At 40.4% G+C, this 20038-nt stretch overlaps 2 protein-coding genes and 1 long non-coding RNA gene across 4 annotated transcripts; 2 read left to right on the top strand and 1 right to left on the bottom strand.

Annotated features, from left to right (window-relative positions):
* Positions 1–882: 882 nt before the first annotated feature.
* Positions 883–13264, top strand: LOC4337027 (ABC transporter C family member 2). 2 transcript variants are annotated; one of them, XM_015779967.3, is made up of 29 exons: positions 883–1080; positions 1851–2225; positions 2350–2531; positions 2647–2686; positions 2760–2919; positions 3050–3164; positions 3241–3321; positions 3428–3452; positions 3574–3630; positions 3868–3933; positions 4081–4155; positions 4474–4581; positions 4856–4990; positions 5545–5651; positions 5735–5828; positions 6111–6278; positions 6558–6698; positions 7148–7354; positions 7439–7537; positions 7753–7905; positions 8528–8922; positions 9078–9258; positions 9360–9683; positions 9786–10542; positions 10624–10745; positions 11059–11304; positions 11853–11954; positions 12144–12465; positions 12840–13264. In XM_015779967.3, exons 2-29 carry the CDS (start codon positions 1896–1898, stop codon positions 12932–12934), a joined length of 4887 nt encoding a protein of 1628 aa, XP_015635453.1. In that variant the 5' UTR covers positions 883–1080; positions 1851–1895; the 3' UTR covers positions 12935–13264. The 2 variants fall into 2 exon arrangements, with proteins under 2 accessions (XP_015635453.1, XP_015635452.1); XM_015779966.3 differs by lacking the exon at positions 883–1080 and adding an exon at positions 1324–1537.
* Positions 13265–13719: 455 nt separating this feature from the next.
* Positions 13720–18960, bottom strand: LOC4337026 (BAG family molecular chaperone regulator 1). The gene is made up of 4 exons (XM_015779968.3): positions 18428–18960; positions 16133–16389; positions 15312–15458; positions 13720–14156 (listed from the first exon to the last, which is right to left on the bottom strand). Exons 1-4 carry the CDS (start codon positions 18702–18704, stop codon positions 14019–14021), a joined length of 819 nt encoding a protein of 272 aa, XP_015635454.1. The 5' UTR covers positions 18705–18960; the 3' UTR covers positions 13720–14018.
* Positions 15062–15429, top strand: LOC136356030 (uncharacterized). The gene is made up of 2 exons (XR_010740675.1): positions 15062–15192; positions 15292–15429. It is a non-coding gene; the product is annotated as an uncharacterized lncRNA (long non-coding RNA).
* Positions 18961–20038: the final 1078 nt, after the last annotated feature.

Raw genomic sequence — 20038 nt, 5'->3', positions numbered from 1 at the left:
AGTTGATAAAATTTAAAAGGAGATTGTTACAATTGATCAGGAAGAGAAAGTGGATATAAAATTTAAATAACAGAATATCATAATTGGTTGAGAAGAAAATATATGTGAAAAGTGAAAAAATTATTATATTTTAAATAAAATTTAAACTTTAAAAGTTACTACCTCTGTTTTTTTAATATATAACATCGTTGACTTTTTAACAAACGTTTGACCATTTATTTTGTTTTTTATAAATATAAAATATTAAGTAATAATGTTTCAAGATGATAAATCAAGTTACAGTAATAAAACAAAGAGTGAATTATGCTTTGGGCCACATTTTATTAATTAAGTTTCACTTGGACCACCTTAAACATATATTTTCACTTTGGACCGGATAAATTTGCCATTGTTGCAATTTGGACCACCACGAACGATTTTTTGTCAGTACAATAAATGACCTTAAACACATCAGCTCTAGTATATACGGCCAAATTTCTCTATGTATGGTTCATATGTTTGCCAAAAGGGAAGTTAGATATGACAAGAAAAGTTGTTCATGGTAGTCCAAACCGCAACCATGGTACCCGGTCCAAATTGAAAAGATAGGTTTAAGGGTGGTTCAAATTGAAACTTGGGTAATAAAAGGTGGACTAAAATAAAATTTACTCGATTAAATCAAATATTTTTAAAAAATTAACGGTGTTATAGTATAATAGAAAATCGAAGGGAATATTATATTTTAGTACGGAGTGACGCCACTGGGCACTTGGGCAGCGGAGGCATCATCCCTGACGAATGAACCATCCTCGATTCCTCTCTCAAGAAAGCCGCCAGGAAAAGATCGAGGAAAGAATCCAAATCTCGTATAAAAAAGAGGAAAAATATCTTCTTTTTTTTTCTGTTCACTCTCCATCACGACCTGCGGTGACACAAGAGCCCTCCAAATCCAAAACCCATAAATAATGATCTGATCTCTCTCGTTCTCCCCTCCCACGAGGTGAGAGACTGAGATGTGCCCGCGACCGCGAGTCGCGTGAGGAGATGCCCACGCCTCGTCTCCGCTACCACCTCCTCTCCGATTGATCCCAACAAGGCGAGGTGAGCTCCAGCTCCCGTGCCGTTCTTGGGTTTTTCTCCGATCCTGGGAAGATGCGTGTTTTCATCTTCTCCTGGTGATGAAGTGTTGGGTTTTTTTTGTTTTTTTGGCTGCGATCTCTGGGGACGAGGTTGGTTGTGATTTGGATGTTCTTGTCCTGTAGCTCTTGTTTGGCTTGGGTGGCTGTGGTTGGTTTCAACTCTCGCGTAGAGGATAACTCGGCGAAAAATTTTACCCAAAAAAGCGCAGAAAGGTGCCCTTTTTTCAGGCCTTTCATTGTTAAAAAGCTTCAAACTTTGGGAAGAATAGTTGGGGTTTGGAGTTTGGACCATGCGGGGTGCTGATTCTCTTGGGAAGATAAAATCCTTGTTGAATAGATAATAGCCTTTCTTGAACTCCTTTGCAGAAGACATGTTCCATGATTCGTGCCTGCCTTTTCAATATTCATAGATTCAGGAGGTAAAAAGGTTTTTGTGAAGGTTCTGTAGTCGTCCTCTTGTGTTTAATCTTGTTTTCTGAAATCATGAAGTCTTCCGCGTCTTGTTCTGATCCATGAGTATGTACTGAGGTTTATGGGTGGAGTGAGGGCGATTCGTACTATTTCTAATATGTGCATCAAACTGTAGGCGCTAGAGTAGTCGATTGCTATGGTTTTCTGTTCCTAGTTGATCATTGTTCCAAGTATAGAAGTTTTGATGTTAAATTGATGTTGCAAATACAGTGCTTATTGATTGGATTGCCAATTTATCATCGGTTTGCTCAATGAATCCAGGGGAAGATCAAAACTGAGTGAGGGTTGCTAAGGGGACGGTTTGACATGGGTTTTGATCCACTGGAATGGTACTGCCAGCCGGTCAATGGCGGGGTGTGGTCAGATGTAGAGAATGCTTTTGGTGCATACACACCATGTGGCACTGAAACCTTGGTGGTGTGCATCTCATACTTTGCACTCTTCGGTGTTTGCTTCTATCGGATATGGAGGACGACGAGGGACTACACGGTGCAGCGCTACAAATTGCGGTCGCCATACTACAACTATATGCTCGGCCTGCTTGTGGTGTTGTGCATAGCTGAATCACTGTATCGGATCGCTACTGGCACCTCCATAATGAACTTGGATGGGGAGACTAGCCTTGCTCCATTTGAGGTGAGAACATGTCCCAAGTATAAGTGTATCAGCACGTAGAGTTAAGCACACTTGTTCAGAATTTTACTTCTACCGAATTCTTGCATCCCTTGACCTTTTCAATCACGTAATTCTGCCTCTACAGGTTACCTCATCTATCATTGAGATTGCTGCTTGGTGTTGTATGCTTGTAATGATTGCACTTGAGACAAGAATTTACATCTATGAGTTTAGATGGTACATCCGGTTTGTGGTCATTTACATCTTGGTTGGGGAAGCTGCTATGTTCAATCTTGTGCTTTCAGTAAGGCAGTATTATAGTTCGAGGTATAGTACACATGAGACATGCTTTATTCATGAAATTTATTGAATGTTGATTGATAGAGAACTTTATACTCTAAATTTTTCAATGAAGACTGACTTCTGTATTTTGGTTATGCAGTTCAATATTTTACTTGTACTGCAGTGAGATAATATTCAAGGTTTGCATTCTTGTTATCTTAATAATCGTACTGTAGTGATATTTGTCGTATACTGAACTTATCATCTCTGCAGCTCTTGTTTGGAATTCTCATGGTGGTTTATCTGCCTAGCTTGGATTCCTATCCGGGTTATACTCCAGTCAGGCATGAGGCACTTGTTGATAATACTGATTACGAACCTCTGCCTGGTGGGGAGCAGATTTGCCCTGAGAGGCATGCTAATATATTTTCCAGTGAGTAAATATAATAAGTTGTGCGGTTGTGCCACACTATTGCATACATCCATAATGTTTTGTTTGTCCTCATAATTTCTCTAAATTTCTAGAAGCACACTGAGGCTTTTTGGTTGTCTTACCTTGCTAGGGATATTCTTTTCATGGATGACTCCTCTAATGCAACAAGGATTTAAAAGGCCCATCACCGATAAGGATATTTGGAAATTAGACAGTTGGGATGAGACTGAAACATTGTACAACCGGTATGTTCTGCAACCATTTTTACTGAAATGAGAAACACTTGTATATGCAGATCTTAACCTTATAATCTTTCCTCAGGTTCCAAAAATGCTGGAACAATGAGCTTCAAAAACCAAAGCCTTGGCTGTTACGGGCTCTGCATAGCAGCCTTGGTGGAAGGTATATTTGTACAGATGATAGCTATATTTTCCAGTAAACCTTTAGGGTGGTCCCTTCTTGCTACATTGTTTGTGTTCACGTAGTGATTGGTTTCATTCATTTTCAGGTTTTGGCTAGGAGGATTTTTTAAGGTAGGTAAATGTATCTCGACTTTTGTAAAGTTATCCTTCAATTTCGTTTGCATTTTTGTTTGATGGCAAGCATTTTGTGTTATTCCTGGCAACTCATCCTTTTTCCTCCAAAATTTTGTAGATTGGCAATGATGCTTCTCAGTTTGTTGGCCCACTCATATTGAACCTCTTGTTGGAGGTATGCTTCTAGTTTCATGAACCAATGGCAATAAAATTGCATTGCATTACCTTTACAAGCCTTATTCTACTATTGTTTTTACCATCAACAAACTTGTGAAGTAATTCAAAACATACTGGGTAATTGTGCAGATTTTAATATTTATATATGAAAGAATAGATCCAACTTTTCTCTTATGTTGTTGAGATGCTAGTGTTAGGTGCTTTGTACCACTAAAGGTCAATGTTCTTTTGGCAGTCTATGCAAAAAGGTGATCCATCTTGGAGCGGTTACATCTATGCTTTCTCAATCTTCGCTGGAGTGGTATGGATTATTTTCTTCTATTGCATGTTTCACACTTATATGTCTTGTTGATTCAGTGTATTTGAACTTCCAAGCAACAATTATGCTGCATGTGAGCCAAAACTGGACAGACTTTTGATCACTTACCTTTTGTTTACCATTCTGCAGTCACTGGGTGTTCTTTCTGAAGCACAGTACTTTCAGAATGTCATGCGAACGGGTTTCAGGTTGAGGTCAACATTGGTAGGTGTTGCTTGTTTAGCATGGTTTAATATGATGTCAACAGGCAACCAGCAAACCACTTGTTCCACTATTTTTCTGGACCACTCTTTTTTTTTTCTCTACTCCCATGGCTATCTTGAGCATTGAACTTCCTGATTTATGCATCAAGGACATGTGTAATTGTTATATTAAGTTTAGACCTTTATTTTTCTTATGTTCACCATGATATAATATTATCTGGTAATAATTGACTTTCCTGCAAGTAACACTACCATAGCCATCTCAGCTGCTGTTATATGTTGAGTTACACGCTTATGCCATGATTCTGTTGTTTCGCAGATCGCAGCTGTTTTCCGTAAGTCTTTGCGACTAACTAATGATAGTCGAAAGAAGTTTGCCTCTGGGAGGATAACCAATTTGATTTCAACTGACGCAGAATCTCTTCAGGTGTGATTTTATTTCATAGGTTTAATCAGTGTTACCCAGTTCTTCAACATTATTGATTTTAAATATTGTTTGGCAACATAAAATTAGATAAAAAACCAAATGATATGTTAGATACCTTGTTGATGTCTGAATTGATAAGTAAATGGAAAACCGTGGAAATGTTTTGTTAGGAAAGAGCAATGGAGCAAGAAATACAATATGTGCTACAATATGGAGCTATGGTTATTTATATCTTATGTTGTACATTTGGTTTGTACTTTTTTTACTTTTGCAGCAAGTGTGCCAGCAACTTCACAGTCTATGGTCTGCTCCTTTCCGCATTGTTATTGCCATGGTCCTTCTATACGCACAACTAGGCCCTGCTGCATTGGTCGGTGCAGCCATGTTGGTTCTTTTGTTCCCAATTCAGGTAGATTTCTCTTTAGACATTCAATTATGGAAGGTCTTATGTTGCATTTTTAACTTTCTATCTGGTCCCTACATTACCAATATCTACTTTGTGTTTTTTATATTTTGATTCTTTTTAGGGAATGTGCAGAAAGATTGTACTGATATATCGATTCTTATATGGAGCCTAGAGTTCACATTAGAGTCTTTCATGCCATCATTTAGTTGTTGATTCTACTTCCTGTTATCTATCCTGAGGTTGTATTGTAGTACTGTTTGTACGTCTGCTTAGTTTTCTGCCATACCCCGTAAGAAATTCTTTGATGTTGTCCATAAATTGGAGTTGATCAAGTCAATGCTTAAATCCCTAATATTTGGCTAATCCATATTGCTCATGCTTTCTCTTTTGAAGCTTATAATGCAAATTGCCAGGGCACTTAACAGTTGCTGATTTTCAGATTATGCTATTTTTATGAATGATATATGCATTTCAAATAACGATTTTACTTTTAAGCAAACTTTTGCTACTTTCAACATAGATCTGACTGTTAACATTTTCTTTATTTAATTTACCAGACTGTTATCATAAGCAAAATGCAAAAACTTACCAAGGAAGGGTTGCAAAGGACTGACAGGAGAATCAGTCTAATGAATGAAATATTAGCTGCAATGGATACGGTCAAGTATGCTTTACATTTACTTGTGTTTTTACTAGAAGTAGTACTAAAATTTTGGTATAAACTGTTCCAAACATTTTCTTGGTTAGATGTTATGCTTGGGAGCAAAGTTTCCAGTCAAAAGTGCAGGACATCCGTGATGATGAAATTTCATGGTTCCGCAGCGCTCAATTGCTTGCTGCGGTATGTCCATTTTGTATTTAAGTTATCTTTCACTTGTGTCAATTTCATTCTGCTATATATGATCTCTTTTTTAATCGTGCATCCATGAACTCTCCTTATTACACAATAAGTTTTGGAGTTGCATGCTATAGTATCGATTGTACTGGTGCTTCCTGGTCCTATAAAGTTTGTTTACAATAATTTACTTAGTTACTCAAACTTAAAATAGATATGAGAATGAGTTGTTGCATCCCTTATTGTCGGCTCACTATTATCTTTTGTATTTTTCCTTGTCTGCTGCAGCTGAATAGCTTCATCCTAAACAGTATCCCCGTTATTGTCACTGTGGTTTCATTTGGTGTATACTCTCTGCTGGGAGGTGACTTGACACCAGCAAAGGCGTTCACATCACTTTCACTGTTTGCTGTCTTAAGATTTCCACTTTTTATGCTGCCAAATCTGATAACTCAGGTGTGCAAAAAGCTGTAAATTATGTCTTGTTAAGTTTCCCACTTTCTGTACAAGTTAAGAAGTATATCATTTTCTGAACTTATATGTTTGGATTGATAATCATTCTTGTACCAGTTAATTTTCATCTGTCTTTGGCAGAGAAAATTAGTACAATGGTTTTTACAATTTTGGTCACAGTCCAATGCTGGCTTGAGATAGTTCTCTGCTTTTCTTGTTCAACGACTCTTTTGTTAGTACTCATAGTCACCTTACTATTTTTTTTCCTTTTAAATTTGACAGGTGGTTAATTGTAAAGTGTCATTGAAACGTCTGGAAGATCTCCTCTTGGCTGAAGAGAGATTACTTCTGCCCAATCCACCTCTTGATCCTGAGCTTCCAGCAATTTCTATTAAGAATGGATATTTTTCATGGGAATCGCAGGTAATTTCATGTTTCAGATATTTGCCTGGTATCTAAATATATCTATGTTGACTATCACACATTCAACTCTCATCATTCATTGATATTATAATATAACACATATATTATTGTTCTGTTGTCTGGAGTACTGAAAAGAAACAAAAGTTTGGGCAAATAAATACTGAATTAGAGTATTGATAGACTAGCATGCTTCATGAATGGCAAGGTCAGTGCAAAAGAGAGCATCTAGTTACTGAGGTAGTGAGGTCGATCCATAGAAAGATGTCTATTACAGATGTCTCCGTAGTTCATAATGAATTGATGATTTGGTAGTAAGCTTCACAATACTATTCTGACCAGCTCTTATTGGTTTCCATTTTTGTCACATAATTTTATACAGTTGTTAACACTGCATGTTTCCTCTAATCTTATGATGTTGCTCCAAAAACTAATTTTTCAAATTTTGGCAGGCTGAGAGACCAACATTATCAAACGTCAATCTGGATGTACCTATGGGCAGTTTGGTTGCAATAGTAGGAAGCACTGGGGAGGGGAAGACTTCTCTTATTTCTGCAATGCTTGGTGAAATACCACCAGTGTCAGGATCGAATACATCGGTGGTCCTTCGTGGAACAGTGGCTTATGTTCCTCAAGTTTCATGGATCTTCAATGCAACTGTGAGACACAATATCTCCATTTATGTTGATTGTTATATTGAACCTTTTATGGCTTCTACAGATATAATGTTATCATCTCTGCAGGTCCGGGACAATATATTGTTTGGGTCTCCCTTCCAACCTCCACGCTACGAGAAAGCAATAGATGTCACTTCATTACGGCATGACCTTGACTTACTCCCAGTAAGTTCTAACTATTTCAGTCTTCAGAGATCGTTCTGGAAATTTTTGACACTCGAGCTTTCATTTGATAGATAACTTGCTGGGGAGTGTGTTTTTTTTTTCATTTGTCATGTTGAAATTATGTTGCCAATACCTTTTTCTATCTTGGTTTTGCGCTTTATATTCTTGTACCTGCAAATTGACAAGAAAATATATCTTCTTATGCTTGTTGTCAGGGTGGTGACCTAACAGAGATTGGAGAAAGAGGAGTTAACATTAGTGGGGGACAAAAACAGAGAGTCTCAATGGCAAGAGCTGTTTATTCTGATTCAGATGTCTACATATTTGATGATCCACTGAGTGCATTAGATGCCCATGTTGGTCGACAGGTGCATTCATCTTGCTACCACTGCGGTTCATGCTTTCAATTTTACAGTCTCCCCCGCATTATCAAATCTGCCAGTGGCAGTTGGTAATGGTGTCAATGTTTTGTGGATATCAGCATCTTTTTTGTCGAAATTCCTTTTTACTGAGATTCCCTTGTGTCTGTTTTACTTCCCTGGGACATGAAAACATGAGGTTCTATGCCATTGGTTTGGCATGTGTCAGCCATGTTTCTGTTATGAACATCACATTGCTATGCATTTTTTTCTTATGCCCGTTTACTGCAGATAGGCACACTTTCTGGTTGTTATAGAGTAATTGCGTCGATAAGATATGGTACACCATTTGTCACGGTAGATACTTAAATCTGTTTGTTGTGACCGAACTAATGTTGTGAATAATTATATGCCAAATCATCCTATATGCTGTGCTTTGGTAGCCTGCTACAAGTGATGTACCTTGGAGGCTGTTTGGATCCCTCTTACCAAAACTAGATTTTGTTAAACAGATTTTAGATCCTGACAAATTGTTATGTGATCCAAACAAAGATTTTCTTCTGTATGAAAATATTTCAGTTCAACTAAATAATCTTAATTACTGATGCCCTATTATCACATGCTTATGCAGGTATTTGACAAATGTATTAAAGAAGAGCTACAGCACAAAACTAGGGTTCTTGTTACCAATCAGCTGCATTTTCTACCATATGTGGATAAAATACTGGTAGTCCATGATGGTGTAATTAAAGAAGAAGGTACCTTTGATGAACTTAGCAACTCTGGGGAACTCTTTAAGAAGCTCATGGAAAATGCTGGAAAGATGGAAGAACAGATGGAAGAGAAACAGGACGAAAGCAAAAGACAGGATGACATAAAACACCCTGAAAATGGGGGCAGTGTAATAGCTGATGGTGATATGCAGAAGAGTCAGGACACTTCTAATAAAACAAAACAGGGGAAATCTGTTCTGATTAAACAAGAAGAAAGGGAAACTGGAGTTATAAGTGCAAAGGTCCTTTCACGGTAAAAGATTGTTGTCTCATTGTATGGTAGTATATTTCATGTATAATACAGATAGAAGAAAGGAAACAGGAGAGGGAGGGAGGCATAATATTAAACATATTTATAGATCATGATGACCTGGAATATCTGCTTACTTAATACCTTTACCTTTGCAGCTACAAAAATGCATTGGGAGGGATCTGGGTGGTATCTGTTCTCTTTTTTTGCTATGCACTCACTGAAGTTCTTCGCATTTCAAGTAGCACATGGTTGAGCGTTTGGACAGATCAAGGTTCTACGAAAATCCATGGCCCTGGTTACTACAATTTAATCTACGGCCTTCTTTCTTTTGGGCAGGTACTTGTACCATGATTTTCATCTTCTTTTCTTGATTAGAATTTGAATTTATCCAGTTGATCACATGCTGGCTGCAAAATATGACATTGTGTTGTTTATAGGTTCTAGTCACTCTAACGAATTCTTATTGGCTGATCACATCAAGTCTTCGAGCAGCCAAGAGGTTGCATGATGCCATGCTCCGGTCTATATTAAGAGCTCCCATGGTATTTTTTCACACCAATCCACTTGGACGAATCATCAACAGATTTTCAAAGGATTTGGGTGACATTGACAGGAATGTAGCCATCTTTGTGAATATGTTTATGGCACAAATATCTCAGTTGCTCTCAACATTTGTTCTCATTGGCATTGTTAGCACTATGTCTCTGTGGGCTATCATGCCACTTCTGATTTTATTTTATGCAGCTTACCTCTATTACCAGGTACTTTTGTGACAGCTGACTTTTTTAAAAAATATATATTAAAGATTGTATTGTTAGTCCTAACTTCTTGAATCTTGACATCTCATACCTGTCTTTTCCCAGACTACGTCTCGTGAGGTAAAGCGCCTGGATTCCATTACAAGGTCTCCTGTGTATGCTCAATTTTCAGAGGCATTGAATGGTCTGTCTACAATCCGTGCCTACAAAGCCTATGATAGAATGGCAAACATCAATGGGAAATCAATGGACAACAACATCAGATTCACTCTTGTGAACATGAGTTCAAACAGATGGCTAGCCATCCGTCTGGAAACATTGGGTGGCATCATGATATGGTTCACAGCAACATTTGCTGTCATGCAAAACCAACGAGCAGAAAATCAAAAGGCTTTTGCCTCCACAATGGGTCTTCTTCTTACTTACACCCTCAATATCACCAATTTGCTCACGGCTGTTCTTCGTCTTGCTAGTCTGGCTGAAAACAGTTTAAATGCTGTTGAGCGGGTAGGAACATACATTGAGTTGCCTTCTGAGGCTCCTCCTGTCATTGAGGATAGCAGGCCACCTCCTGGTTGGCCATCATCTGGTGTTGTCAAGTTTGAAGACGTCGTGCTTCGGTACCGACCAGAACTTCCTCCTGTTCTTCATGGCATATCTTTCATCATTAATGGCAGCGAAAAGGTAGGAATAGTTGGCAGAACAGGAGCTGGTAAATCTAGCATGCTGAATGCTCTGTTCCGTATTGTGGAACTGGAACGAGGGAGAATATTGGTTGATGATTGTGACACTTCTAAATTTGGAATTTGGGACCTACGAAAAGTACTAGGAATAATACCACAGGCACCTGTCCTATTTTCAGGTTTGTTTGTGAAAATACATGATATATCTTCTCGTTTGCTTTTCTTACATCATAAATGTTTTTTTTGGTACTATTGTCCAGGTTCTGTTCGATTTAATCTGGATCCTTTTAATGAGCACAATGATGCGGATCTCTGGGAAGCGCTTGAAAGGGCTCATCTAAAAGATGTCATAAGGAGGAATGCTCTGGGACTAGATGCTGAGGTACGTAGTTTGTTTATCCTTTATTTAGTTCAGACCATTATTTCACTTTTTTTAAGATGATGTATGCCTGTATAGACTTGTCAGTTTTTTTTTGTCAGTCTATAGTTTAGCAGTTTACCTTTTGGTATTCAATATATTCCAAGAGTTTGCTTTCGGAATAAAACAGGATTGTTATAGAATTATGCTACTGCTGCTTTCTCCTTGTAGTTAATACACAATATTGAATAAACTTTCTTTATAGTAGTTACCTTGTTTTTTTTAAACAAACACTTTGGAAAATTTCTGTGGAACTTCATCTTGTTAACACACTCAGGTCTCTGAGGCTGGTGAAAATTTTAGCGTTGGACAGCGGCAGCTACTGAGTTTAGCTCGTGCATTGCTGCGGAGGGCAAAGATACTTGTTCTTGATGAGGCAACAGCAGCTGTTGATGTTCGAACAGATGCTCTTATACAGAAGACAATCAGGGAAGAATTCAAGAGTTGTACAATGCTTATAATTGCTCACCGCCTGAACACTGTTATTGACTGTGACAGGTTGCTTATTCTAAGTGCTGGGAAGGTATGCTTTTGAAGAGATGTTTCTTCTTTTGTTCTGGTGCTTTGCCTCTCATTTGAATAGTACAACAATAAATTCCTGATAATATCAACATGCTTGATAGGTGTAATTTCCAAAGTAACCAATGAAGGATTGTTGCTTGTCTGTTTTGGACTCTTGATTTGAATGTTGCTTTCCTTAGCTCCTGGAGCTTAGTTTCCACAATTTTCCAACTGAACTAAAACGTGGTCATAGTGAGCTTGTCTGTAATTAGTATCATACTATCCTTTACAATCTCTATATTATAAAGTGTTATTTCAACTGTCATGTTTCCAGTGTTCTGTTTTCATATTTTATTAGTATTATAGATGACTTGTAAGAGCATTGAATTCACCCTGAAAAGACTCTTGGTATTTATTAACCTAGTGAGATAGATGGCTTGAAATAATTCTGTTCACTCTGACAAATAGAGAGCTAAACACGTTCAGGTTGCACTCTTTTCGTGCTCAGCCTATTATTTTTCTTGATTGCTTAATTTTTGGCACCTCAGTTATGAAACTACTACTTTTCAGGTTTTGGAGTTCGACTCTCCTGAGAATCTTTTGAGCAATGAGCACAGTGCTTTCTCCAAGATGGTTCAGAGTACAGGACCTAGCAATGCAGAGTACCTGAAGGTGTTTTTCTATCATCTCGATGTTCTTGAAATTTGTGTACTACAGCATAAAACAGCGTTTGATAAATAATAATGAGTGATGCTGTTCAATCCATGTTACACTCCATCGCTCAAGTTTTCACAGTTGGCTTTCAGCGAAATTATTGATATGTGTTCTGATTCAACTTTTTTTTGACTGAATTATTGACAGACTCTTGTATTTGGGGATGGTGAGGAGAGGTTGCGAAAGGAAGAAAGCAAGATGCAAGATATCCAGAGGAAGTGGGTAGCATCTAACCGATGGGCTGTTGCTGCGCAGTTTGCGCTTGCCGCTAGCCTTGCCTCTTCACACAGTGACCTTCTTGCACTGGAGGCTGCTGAGGGAAACAACATCCTCAGGAAAACAAAGGATGCAGTAATCACTCTACAGAATGTCCTCGAAGGGAAGCACAACACCGAAATTGATGATACACTCGCTCAGTATGAGGTTCCATCTGATAGGTGGTGGTCATCGCTATACAAAGTCATGGAAGGTACGTTGATCACTTCATTTTAACACCTTTCTCTTGTGCGATGCTTCAGAGTAGCATGTATTGTGTGCAATATAAGTTTATTACACTAGTCCCAGTGTAAACTGGCTAATATTGATCCGTCAGAGATTCTGATGAAACCAATAGTTAACAGTGAGTACCGGATTGGTGCTTGGTCGATGCAAAAGTCCATATGTTAACATGAAGAGAACTGCTGAAATATAACGATAGGGATAAGATTTTCTTGGACCAACAAACATACTAACACTTGACAAAAGCATGTCCTCCACATGCCATTGTCATGATCTCTTTAGTATTCAAATCTAACCCTATCAATCTGACCTTTTGATCAAATATGTATATCTATTTTTTTTCAGGACTTGCCATGATGAGCCGATTGGGTCGCAACCGTCTACAGCAACCAAGTTATAATTTTGAAAACAACAGTTCTATTGACTGGGACCAAATGTAGATGTGCAAGCATGACTGATCCCTGAAGCCCTGTTGCAGAGTAGATTTGGAGCTGTAGGCTTTTCCAGCAGGTGTTAATTCCTGGAGACATGTAAATTGTCACCAGCACATTGGCGTGCATGTCGTAAGTAGATTTACCGTCCTGACTCCCTCCCTAAAGGTGAATAACAGGGGAGTTTTTCTGTTCTTTTTTGCAACAGCATGACCATATTCTTGTTGTACTGCCGTCCTCAAGGACATCGTCTGTTGTGCAAAATCTTATTAGCATTGTACCTGAAAATTGAAATTTTGATGGTCTTGTGCCAATGCTAGTGTTCTCTTCAAAAATCCAGTGAATGTGTCAATTAATTAATCTTTTAACTTCTGGTCAGCATGTATCCATGTGGAGTTGTCTTCTTCCACTGCTAAACATTTACTGCCTCTTCTCCTGACTTACTCCCTCCATCTTAAAAAAACAATCTAAATGATGACATAATACAATATAGTACAACGAATATGAATGGTCCTATCCAGATCCGTTGTAATTAGATTATGTCACATCTTCATAATTGAGTTTTTTGGATGAATAAAGTATCAACTTAGAACAGTTTGCCAAACTACAATCTCGCTTCGCCACCATCAAATTCAGGGAGCTCTTTTTCGTTTCTTCTTGAAAGAGAGGGCTCCATGTCTGTGAGCCATAAACTGTTGCTTCAGACACAAACCTGCACAATCTTCTCCTTCTGAATCAGCTGTTCTCTGAACAATCGATCATCACCACCAGGGCTCTCACTCGACAAGACAGGATACAGAAAGAAAGAACAGTGCTGCTGCTTTCCTTTTATTGGACTGATCCATCCATGAATCGATCGAGTCGGGAGAGGTATGACGACGATGATTACAGACAATTAACAGTGGGGTTTTCGGTTCCTCTACCACCTAATTTAATCTACCAGCTCACCAACCATTATTACAACCAATTTTGCATGCATGCCACAAAAACTGACATGAACAACTCAAGATACGAACCAACCAAACGCAAACAAAACCAACACCATTGTTTTTTGTACTGCTATGCATTTCTGGGCTTCTTTTGTTTTTCACCTTCAGTCGAACAGCTCCCACTGCGTCGTTGCAGGAGCATCGAACGTCTCCCATTTGGTCGTCACTATCACATTCTGCAACCGCGCGTTGGAGATCTTGAGCACATCCAGCGTCTCCACGCATTTCTGCACCCTCTTCGCCTGCCAAAAAAAGAAAGAAAAAGGTCTCGTTATCTGATCCATTTCTAGGACTAATATGCATTGTGTTGGTGTAATTTAAGATTGTTTTCTTGTCATCTGTAATTATTATTTGCACTTGGTTGTAATAAGAGGATCGTGACTGTAGCTTTTGTTGAGGTAAAGGTCGGATTATCAATTATTGAAAAAAATGGAAAGGAAAACAGTGTGTAGATAGTACTTGGAATGTAAGTAACTGTTCATGAGTGGGTCACATCATTTCCAAAGAAAAAGTTAATGGCCTTTTCCATTCTAATCTTGAGGTGGCATCAGGAGATCATCACAGGTAATGATAAAAGCATTTTCTCTTTTTACTCTCTAACAAACAAGAACACCCAGGATGCCTGCACTTTTGGTCTCCGTCTACTCTTGTTGTGACCTAACCAGAAATGGGCAATCTTTTGCATCTTGATCTTTCTTTTCTTGTCATCTACTCTTTGCACAACAAAAGCACACAACTTTCCTCAAACTTGGTACAAGTTCAGTTGCTTAAGGGCTCAGCTCACACTAAAGAGCGATCTAGATGCAAATAGCTGGCATCACCTAACATTTTCAGCAGGAAAAGGGCTTCTAGGTAGAATTTCTTGTGTGCTTTTTTCCTTTTATTTTTATGCTGAAAAGGCAGGATAAGCATTCTTGTGTGCCTGGACCATGTGTTTTCCAGAAAGAAGCTAATGATCCTGTGACTGTTTCGGGGGGCAAGTAGGACACTCACCCACCCATGATAGGTGACACAGACAGCTACAGCTCCTTCTCATGAAAACTTGTACTGATTGTCATGCCACTGCTTGCTACAATCCTACTCAGGTAAACCGACAGCCCCAAGAACGCTCAAGCCGGTGAGAATCTAAAAAGACTAGGTTCTTTTTATCTTCAGTCTTCTAATTTATATCCTAGATTCTATAACTACAAATTCTTAGAATCTATTACGAGAATCTAAACTGTTTGGGGAGCTGGAGATTTCAAGGAGAAGCGATAGTTGTCAGAAGCTACTCTAAATGTAACCATAGCATCTCTCATTGGTACCAATGGTACTGTACCAAAAACCTATAATGATGTTCTTGATTCTAATGCCCAATGCTAGGCTCTTTGCAAACAGGAGATGATGCAGGTGCTCACCTGAATGTTCTTCTGGGAAGACGAGTCCCCTTCAGCGTGTATGCTGTCCAGCTTCACAGCAAGCCGCATCAGCAGCTCGATCAGCGTCGTGATCTGCACCTCGGCGACCTTGCTCCCACGGGTGATCGACTTCTCGATGCTCCTTACCTGGTACAAGAAAAGAAAAGGAAACATTTTTCTCGTCTAATCAGCATCAGCATCAGGATCAGATCATATCATATCACTTCTGCCAAAATGAGTCTTTCAGAAACTAAAGCTGAGTGAACTCTGCTTTAGTACAGCCAATGATGGAAGTGCCCTGAGATGCAGGGGCACATCCTTGTCAGGGATTGAATTTCTGTCCCTGCTTTGGTATGGCCCGGTTTATGCAACATACTAAATGAACTCAGGGACCATTGCCTTGTGCAATGGATGAAGAAATTTCACCGCTGCTTCTTCATGGCCAGAATCGATGGACAACCGTGCAATGTAGTATCAATTTGGTCACCTAATTTCTTGGACGGATTACTCAACTGGCCATCCAATTCAATGCACCATGCCACCATTCCCCTCCCCATGCCTGCCTGTCTGAACCAGCACAGATTCAGACCATAACTAGCCCCCTAAATCGTTCAAGCTTCATCTATCTATCCTACTACCTCCATTCCAAAATAGTATAAACATTTCAACAACGTGTTGTGTTTTTGAAAATGTATCTCAACATGCGAAAATACTTACATTTTAGAATATGGTGATAACCGATGCATTGACCATGGAAGAAGAACAGAAGAAACAAAGAAAGAAAGAAAGAAAGAAGCAGGGTTTGTTTTAAGTTTGGTCACCTGATCGGCGAGCTTGTCGACCTCCAAGGCGATGGCGCCAATGGCGCGGTTGGCGGTCTCGATCTTGGCGCTCTTCTGGCGCTCGATGTAGCGCCGCTCGACGCTGGTCGGGTCCTCGGCGAGGTAGAGCTTGGACCTGTTCTTGACGCCGCAGACGTCGAGGTAGTCGGCGTTGCCCCGCTCCTTGCCCCTGTACGTCAGCCGCTGGTCCGCCGCCGGCAGCCCGGTCCTCGCCGCCAGCAGCTTCTTCAGCTCGCCTGCCACAACACCAAAGAACAGCTGATTATTCTTCTGAAATTCTTCCTACATGCTCTTGGGACATGGTGGATTGGATCATTGCTGCAGCTACTGGTCACCAACATTTGCCAACGTTATTGAAACCGCGTGTGAATCTGTGATCAATACACTGACATGGTAATGGTGGTAGCTCTGTACTTTCTTTGCCTGGCTGGTGATGTTTGACAGTGATGAGGTTTTCTGTGGCACGTTTGGCCATTTGGGGACCAGATATCAGTGGTCAACTCTACCGTTCTGAGATCGTGAAAAAATATTTTAAAAAAAAAAGAGTTCCTCCATTATTTTTTATGCTCCAGCCTCCAGGTAAAGTTACCAACTAAATCACAAAAAAAAAAAACTAAATTCCTATCATATTTCCGATGCTACACCGTGTCATATTTCTTTTCACGTGGTGAAGCAAATACTATAATATAACAAGACATCGCCAATTAAGGCTAAAGCTAGCCTTATTAATTGGGTCAACAAACCTCGACAAAATTCCAATATCATCTAGTAAAACATTGTTTCAATTTAAGGTTTACTTCTTAGCTGACTTTACCCTGATCACGACCAAAACCACCCGAACCTTATAAAAAACTCACCGCGCGATATAAAATGCGAGATGAGGCGAGAAGAAGAGCCAACAACGTGGTGCGCACGACGGGCGACCCGTAGCGATTTCCACATCTCGCTGCAGTAGACAAACAGTGAGCGCCGGAGACGAAGCACTCAACTTCACACTTCCCAGAGGTGTCGGTGCAACGGGACAAACGATCGCAACGTGCCCCTGCCTCCACTCCAGGCTGCCCCTGGGCCGTCCGATTCGGCCGCCCGTACACGTGGACCCATCTGCGGCGCCAGAAACTAGAGAGAGGGAGATCCACCGTATCCAACCCAAGCCCCCCACCCCCCCCCCCCCCCAATTGCTGCCATTGTCGGGGAAAGGCAAGCTTAATTCAGGCAGCATCTGCTCCGGCAAAGTGGAAGCAAAGCAAAGCAAAGCAGAGAACAGTTCAAAGAGCTCACTGATCGGGTGATTAATTTTGTTAATTACTTCATTAGCCTCGTAATCTGCATTCGCCTGTACTTCCCCGTCGCATTGAACCGCCCAATGCCGGGATTTCACGGAAGGAATAGCAGTGCTATGGCTCGAGAAATGAAGTCGTGTCAGTAATTTTTTTCTCTGTCGCTAATCCAGAGCACGGGTTTTCGAAGTTAACGCAGCAACTGTGACAGTAAAATTACTAGCAAAAAATTGTTTTATTTCGGGGTATTTTCAGGAGGAAAAGCGGTCAAAATTTAAATTACGAGATGGCCGCACAAGACAGAATGATTCTGAAGCCGGGAATTTCGCGCTGCACGGAGCAAAGAAATCTCGGCGCCTCACGGGCTCGTACGAAATTATTCCGTGGATTTTGTTTCTTTCCTTTTTAAAAAAGAGGGGGAAAAAATAAAGGGGATGTCTCACTGTCCTAATATCGCGGCGGCATTAATTCCTCCACGCGGCACGGCCGGAACTCATGGTGAATTTTAAATACCACCTTTGTATTTAAATTTGATATACTTAACTCAGTTTTTTTTTATTTTAACTGGCTCGTAGTACAAGCCACGATTGCCAGCCAGCACGGGTTTTAAAGCTAAGTGACTCGAGGTCAAATTTTGACCCAAAAATAAAACAAATTTATGCCGGCTATGTTAAAATAAACATTCGCGCGGGATTTAAACCGAAATAAAACAGAGCTGCTTTTGCTTAACTTGCTGGGTTTACTTTCCGGAGAAAGAAAAAGAAAACATGAGTGCTGCAGTGCAGGATAATCTAAAAAAATGAAATTAAAGAAAAAAAAACTAATCAAAATTTCAGTTTCGTCTCGTCTATGGAGGAAAGAACACCATCAAGAACAAAAAGAAGAAAAAAAGTTTAAGGCGTAATTAAGCACGGTTACTTAACCAAAGCTCACACTTTAACCAAAGGTGAGAAGAAAGCGAGAGGATCGAGAGAGAGAGAAATCGCTCACTCACCGAAGGAGGCAATGGAGGAGACGGCGACCTCGTGCCGCGCGGCGCCGTACTTGACCCGCACCTTGATCTCCGGCGGCGGCGGCCTCGGCGGGATCCCCATCCCTCCTCCTCCGCCGCCGCCACCGCCGGGGCCCTCCTCGCGCGCCTGCACGACCATCCCGCTCGGGCGCACCTCCCACCCGGCCCTCTCGTCCCCGGCCGCCGACGCCGCCGCCGCCTCCGACCACCCGCTGCTCGACCCGCCATCCGAGCTCGACCGGTGCATCACCGCCGCCATGGACGACGACACCACAAACCCCACCCCTCTCTCCTCCTCGCCAACAAGAACACAACCACTTAGTGCGGGGGGTTTGGTGCAGTAGTGCGCGCGCGCGCGAGGTGGTGGTGGTGGTGGCGTGAGGGAGGAGGCGGAGGCTGCACGCGCGTGCGCGCGCTCGCGGCGGAGGAGGAGGAGGGGAGGAGTGGGACGCGACGCGCTTCGTTCGTTCGTTCTCCGATCGATCGCTTTGTCTTTGGCTTTCTTTTTCTTCTTCTTCTTCTCTCTTGGGTTTGCCGGTTTTATATGGAGACGAGGCGATGGATTGGTTGTATTTGGTGGGGTTTTCTTTCGGCGGATGTACGCTGCAGCCACCGGGCGCGCGGCCCCGTGGCGGGAGAGAACATGGTCGCGTTGCCGTATTTGCTTCCGGGGATGGGCGCCGGTCTACGTAAAACCTCATGGTTTTTGCCGTATCACTTTTTATTCGGGTCAGTTCCGCAGGTTAAGTGGTGCTATGTTATCTGTATATTTGTTTACTCTGAAAAAATAATTAGTCAAAAATTGTTTTTCCACATCGCAGGTTTCTTCTAAGGACTTATTTTTAGGTCAGTTTCGTAGGTGTAATGGTGCTATATTATCTGTATATATATTTACTCTGGAAAAATAATTAGCCAAAAATTTAAACTATTCGTATCAAGTCTAAATAATCTAACCATGTTAAAACTACACTCGTATGTAATTATTATATGCGCGAATAACCGGTTAAACTACGCTCATATCTTTATATCTTTCTATACATTTGAAAAATAATTAGCTAAAAATATAATTGTTCGTGTTTAAAAAACCTATCAAGTTAAACTAATCACATATATAAATTTTACATGTGTGTTATTTAATAGTGCTAAGTTGGATTCGATTTAATTTATCAATTTCTTTCTGACGCATATCGGACGAATTGATGGTGTATGATACTAAGAACGTGGACTGCCATGAGGCTAGGCGGTGTCGTGTACTTTTTGTATTGTGTATTATTTTAAGTCGGTGAGCTCATTTGGCGCATTCAACGTAATCGGTCTAGGTCACGGCTAACACACGGTGGATGACATGTTAGTAAGACGGATTTTTGGCTTCACACGTTGACGTAGCAAGATATATATAGACCAATTCATCTTCAACCATATTCGAGAATCGATATGGAATCTTTTGAGTTAGATGTATGTCAATGTATCCATTTACTTTTTCCATCATCTAGAAGAAACGTATTCATTTTCTTTAGAACGTATATATTTTGTCTCTTTATAATACTTTTTTTACACGTAGCGTGGTTAAAGTATTTTAGATTATACAACTGA

Source organism: Oryza sativa, chromosome 4 (assembly GCF_034140825.1).
Source record: "Oryza sativa Japonica Group chromosome 4, ASM3414082v1".
Taxonomy (NCBI): Eukaryota; Viridiplantae; Streptophyta; class Magnoliopsida; order Poales; family Poaceae; genus Oryza; species Oryza sativa.
Note: the sequence above shows the minus strand (reverse complement) of the source record. Positions and strands in the feature narration are given on the sequence as shown.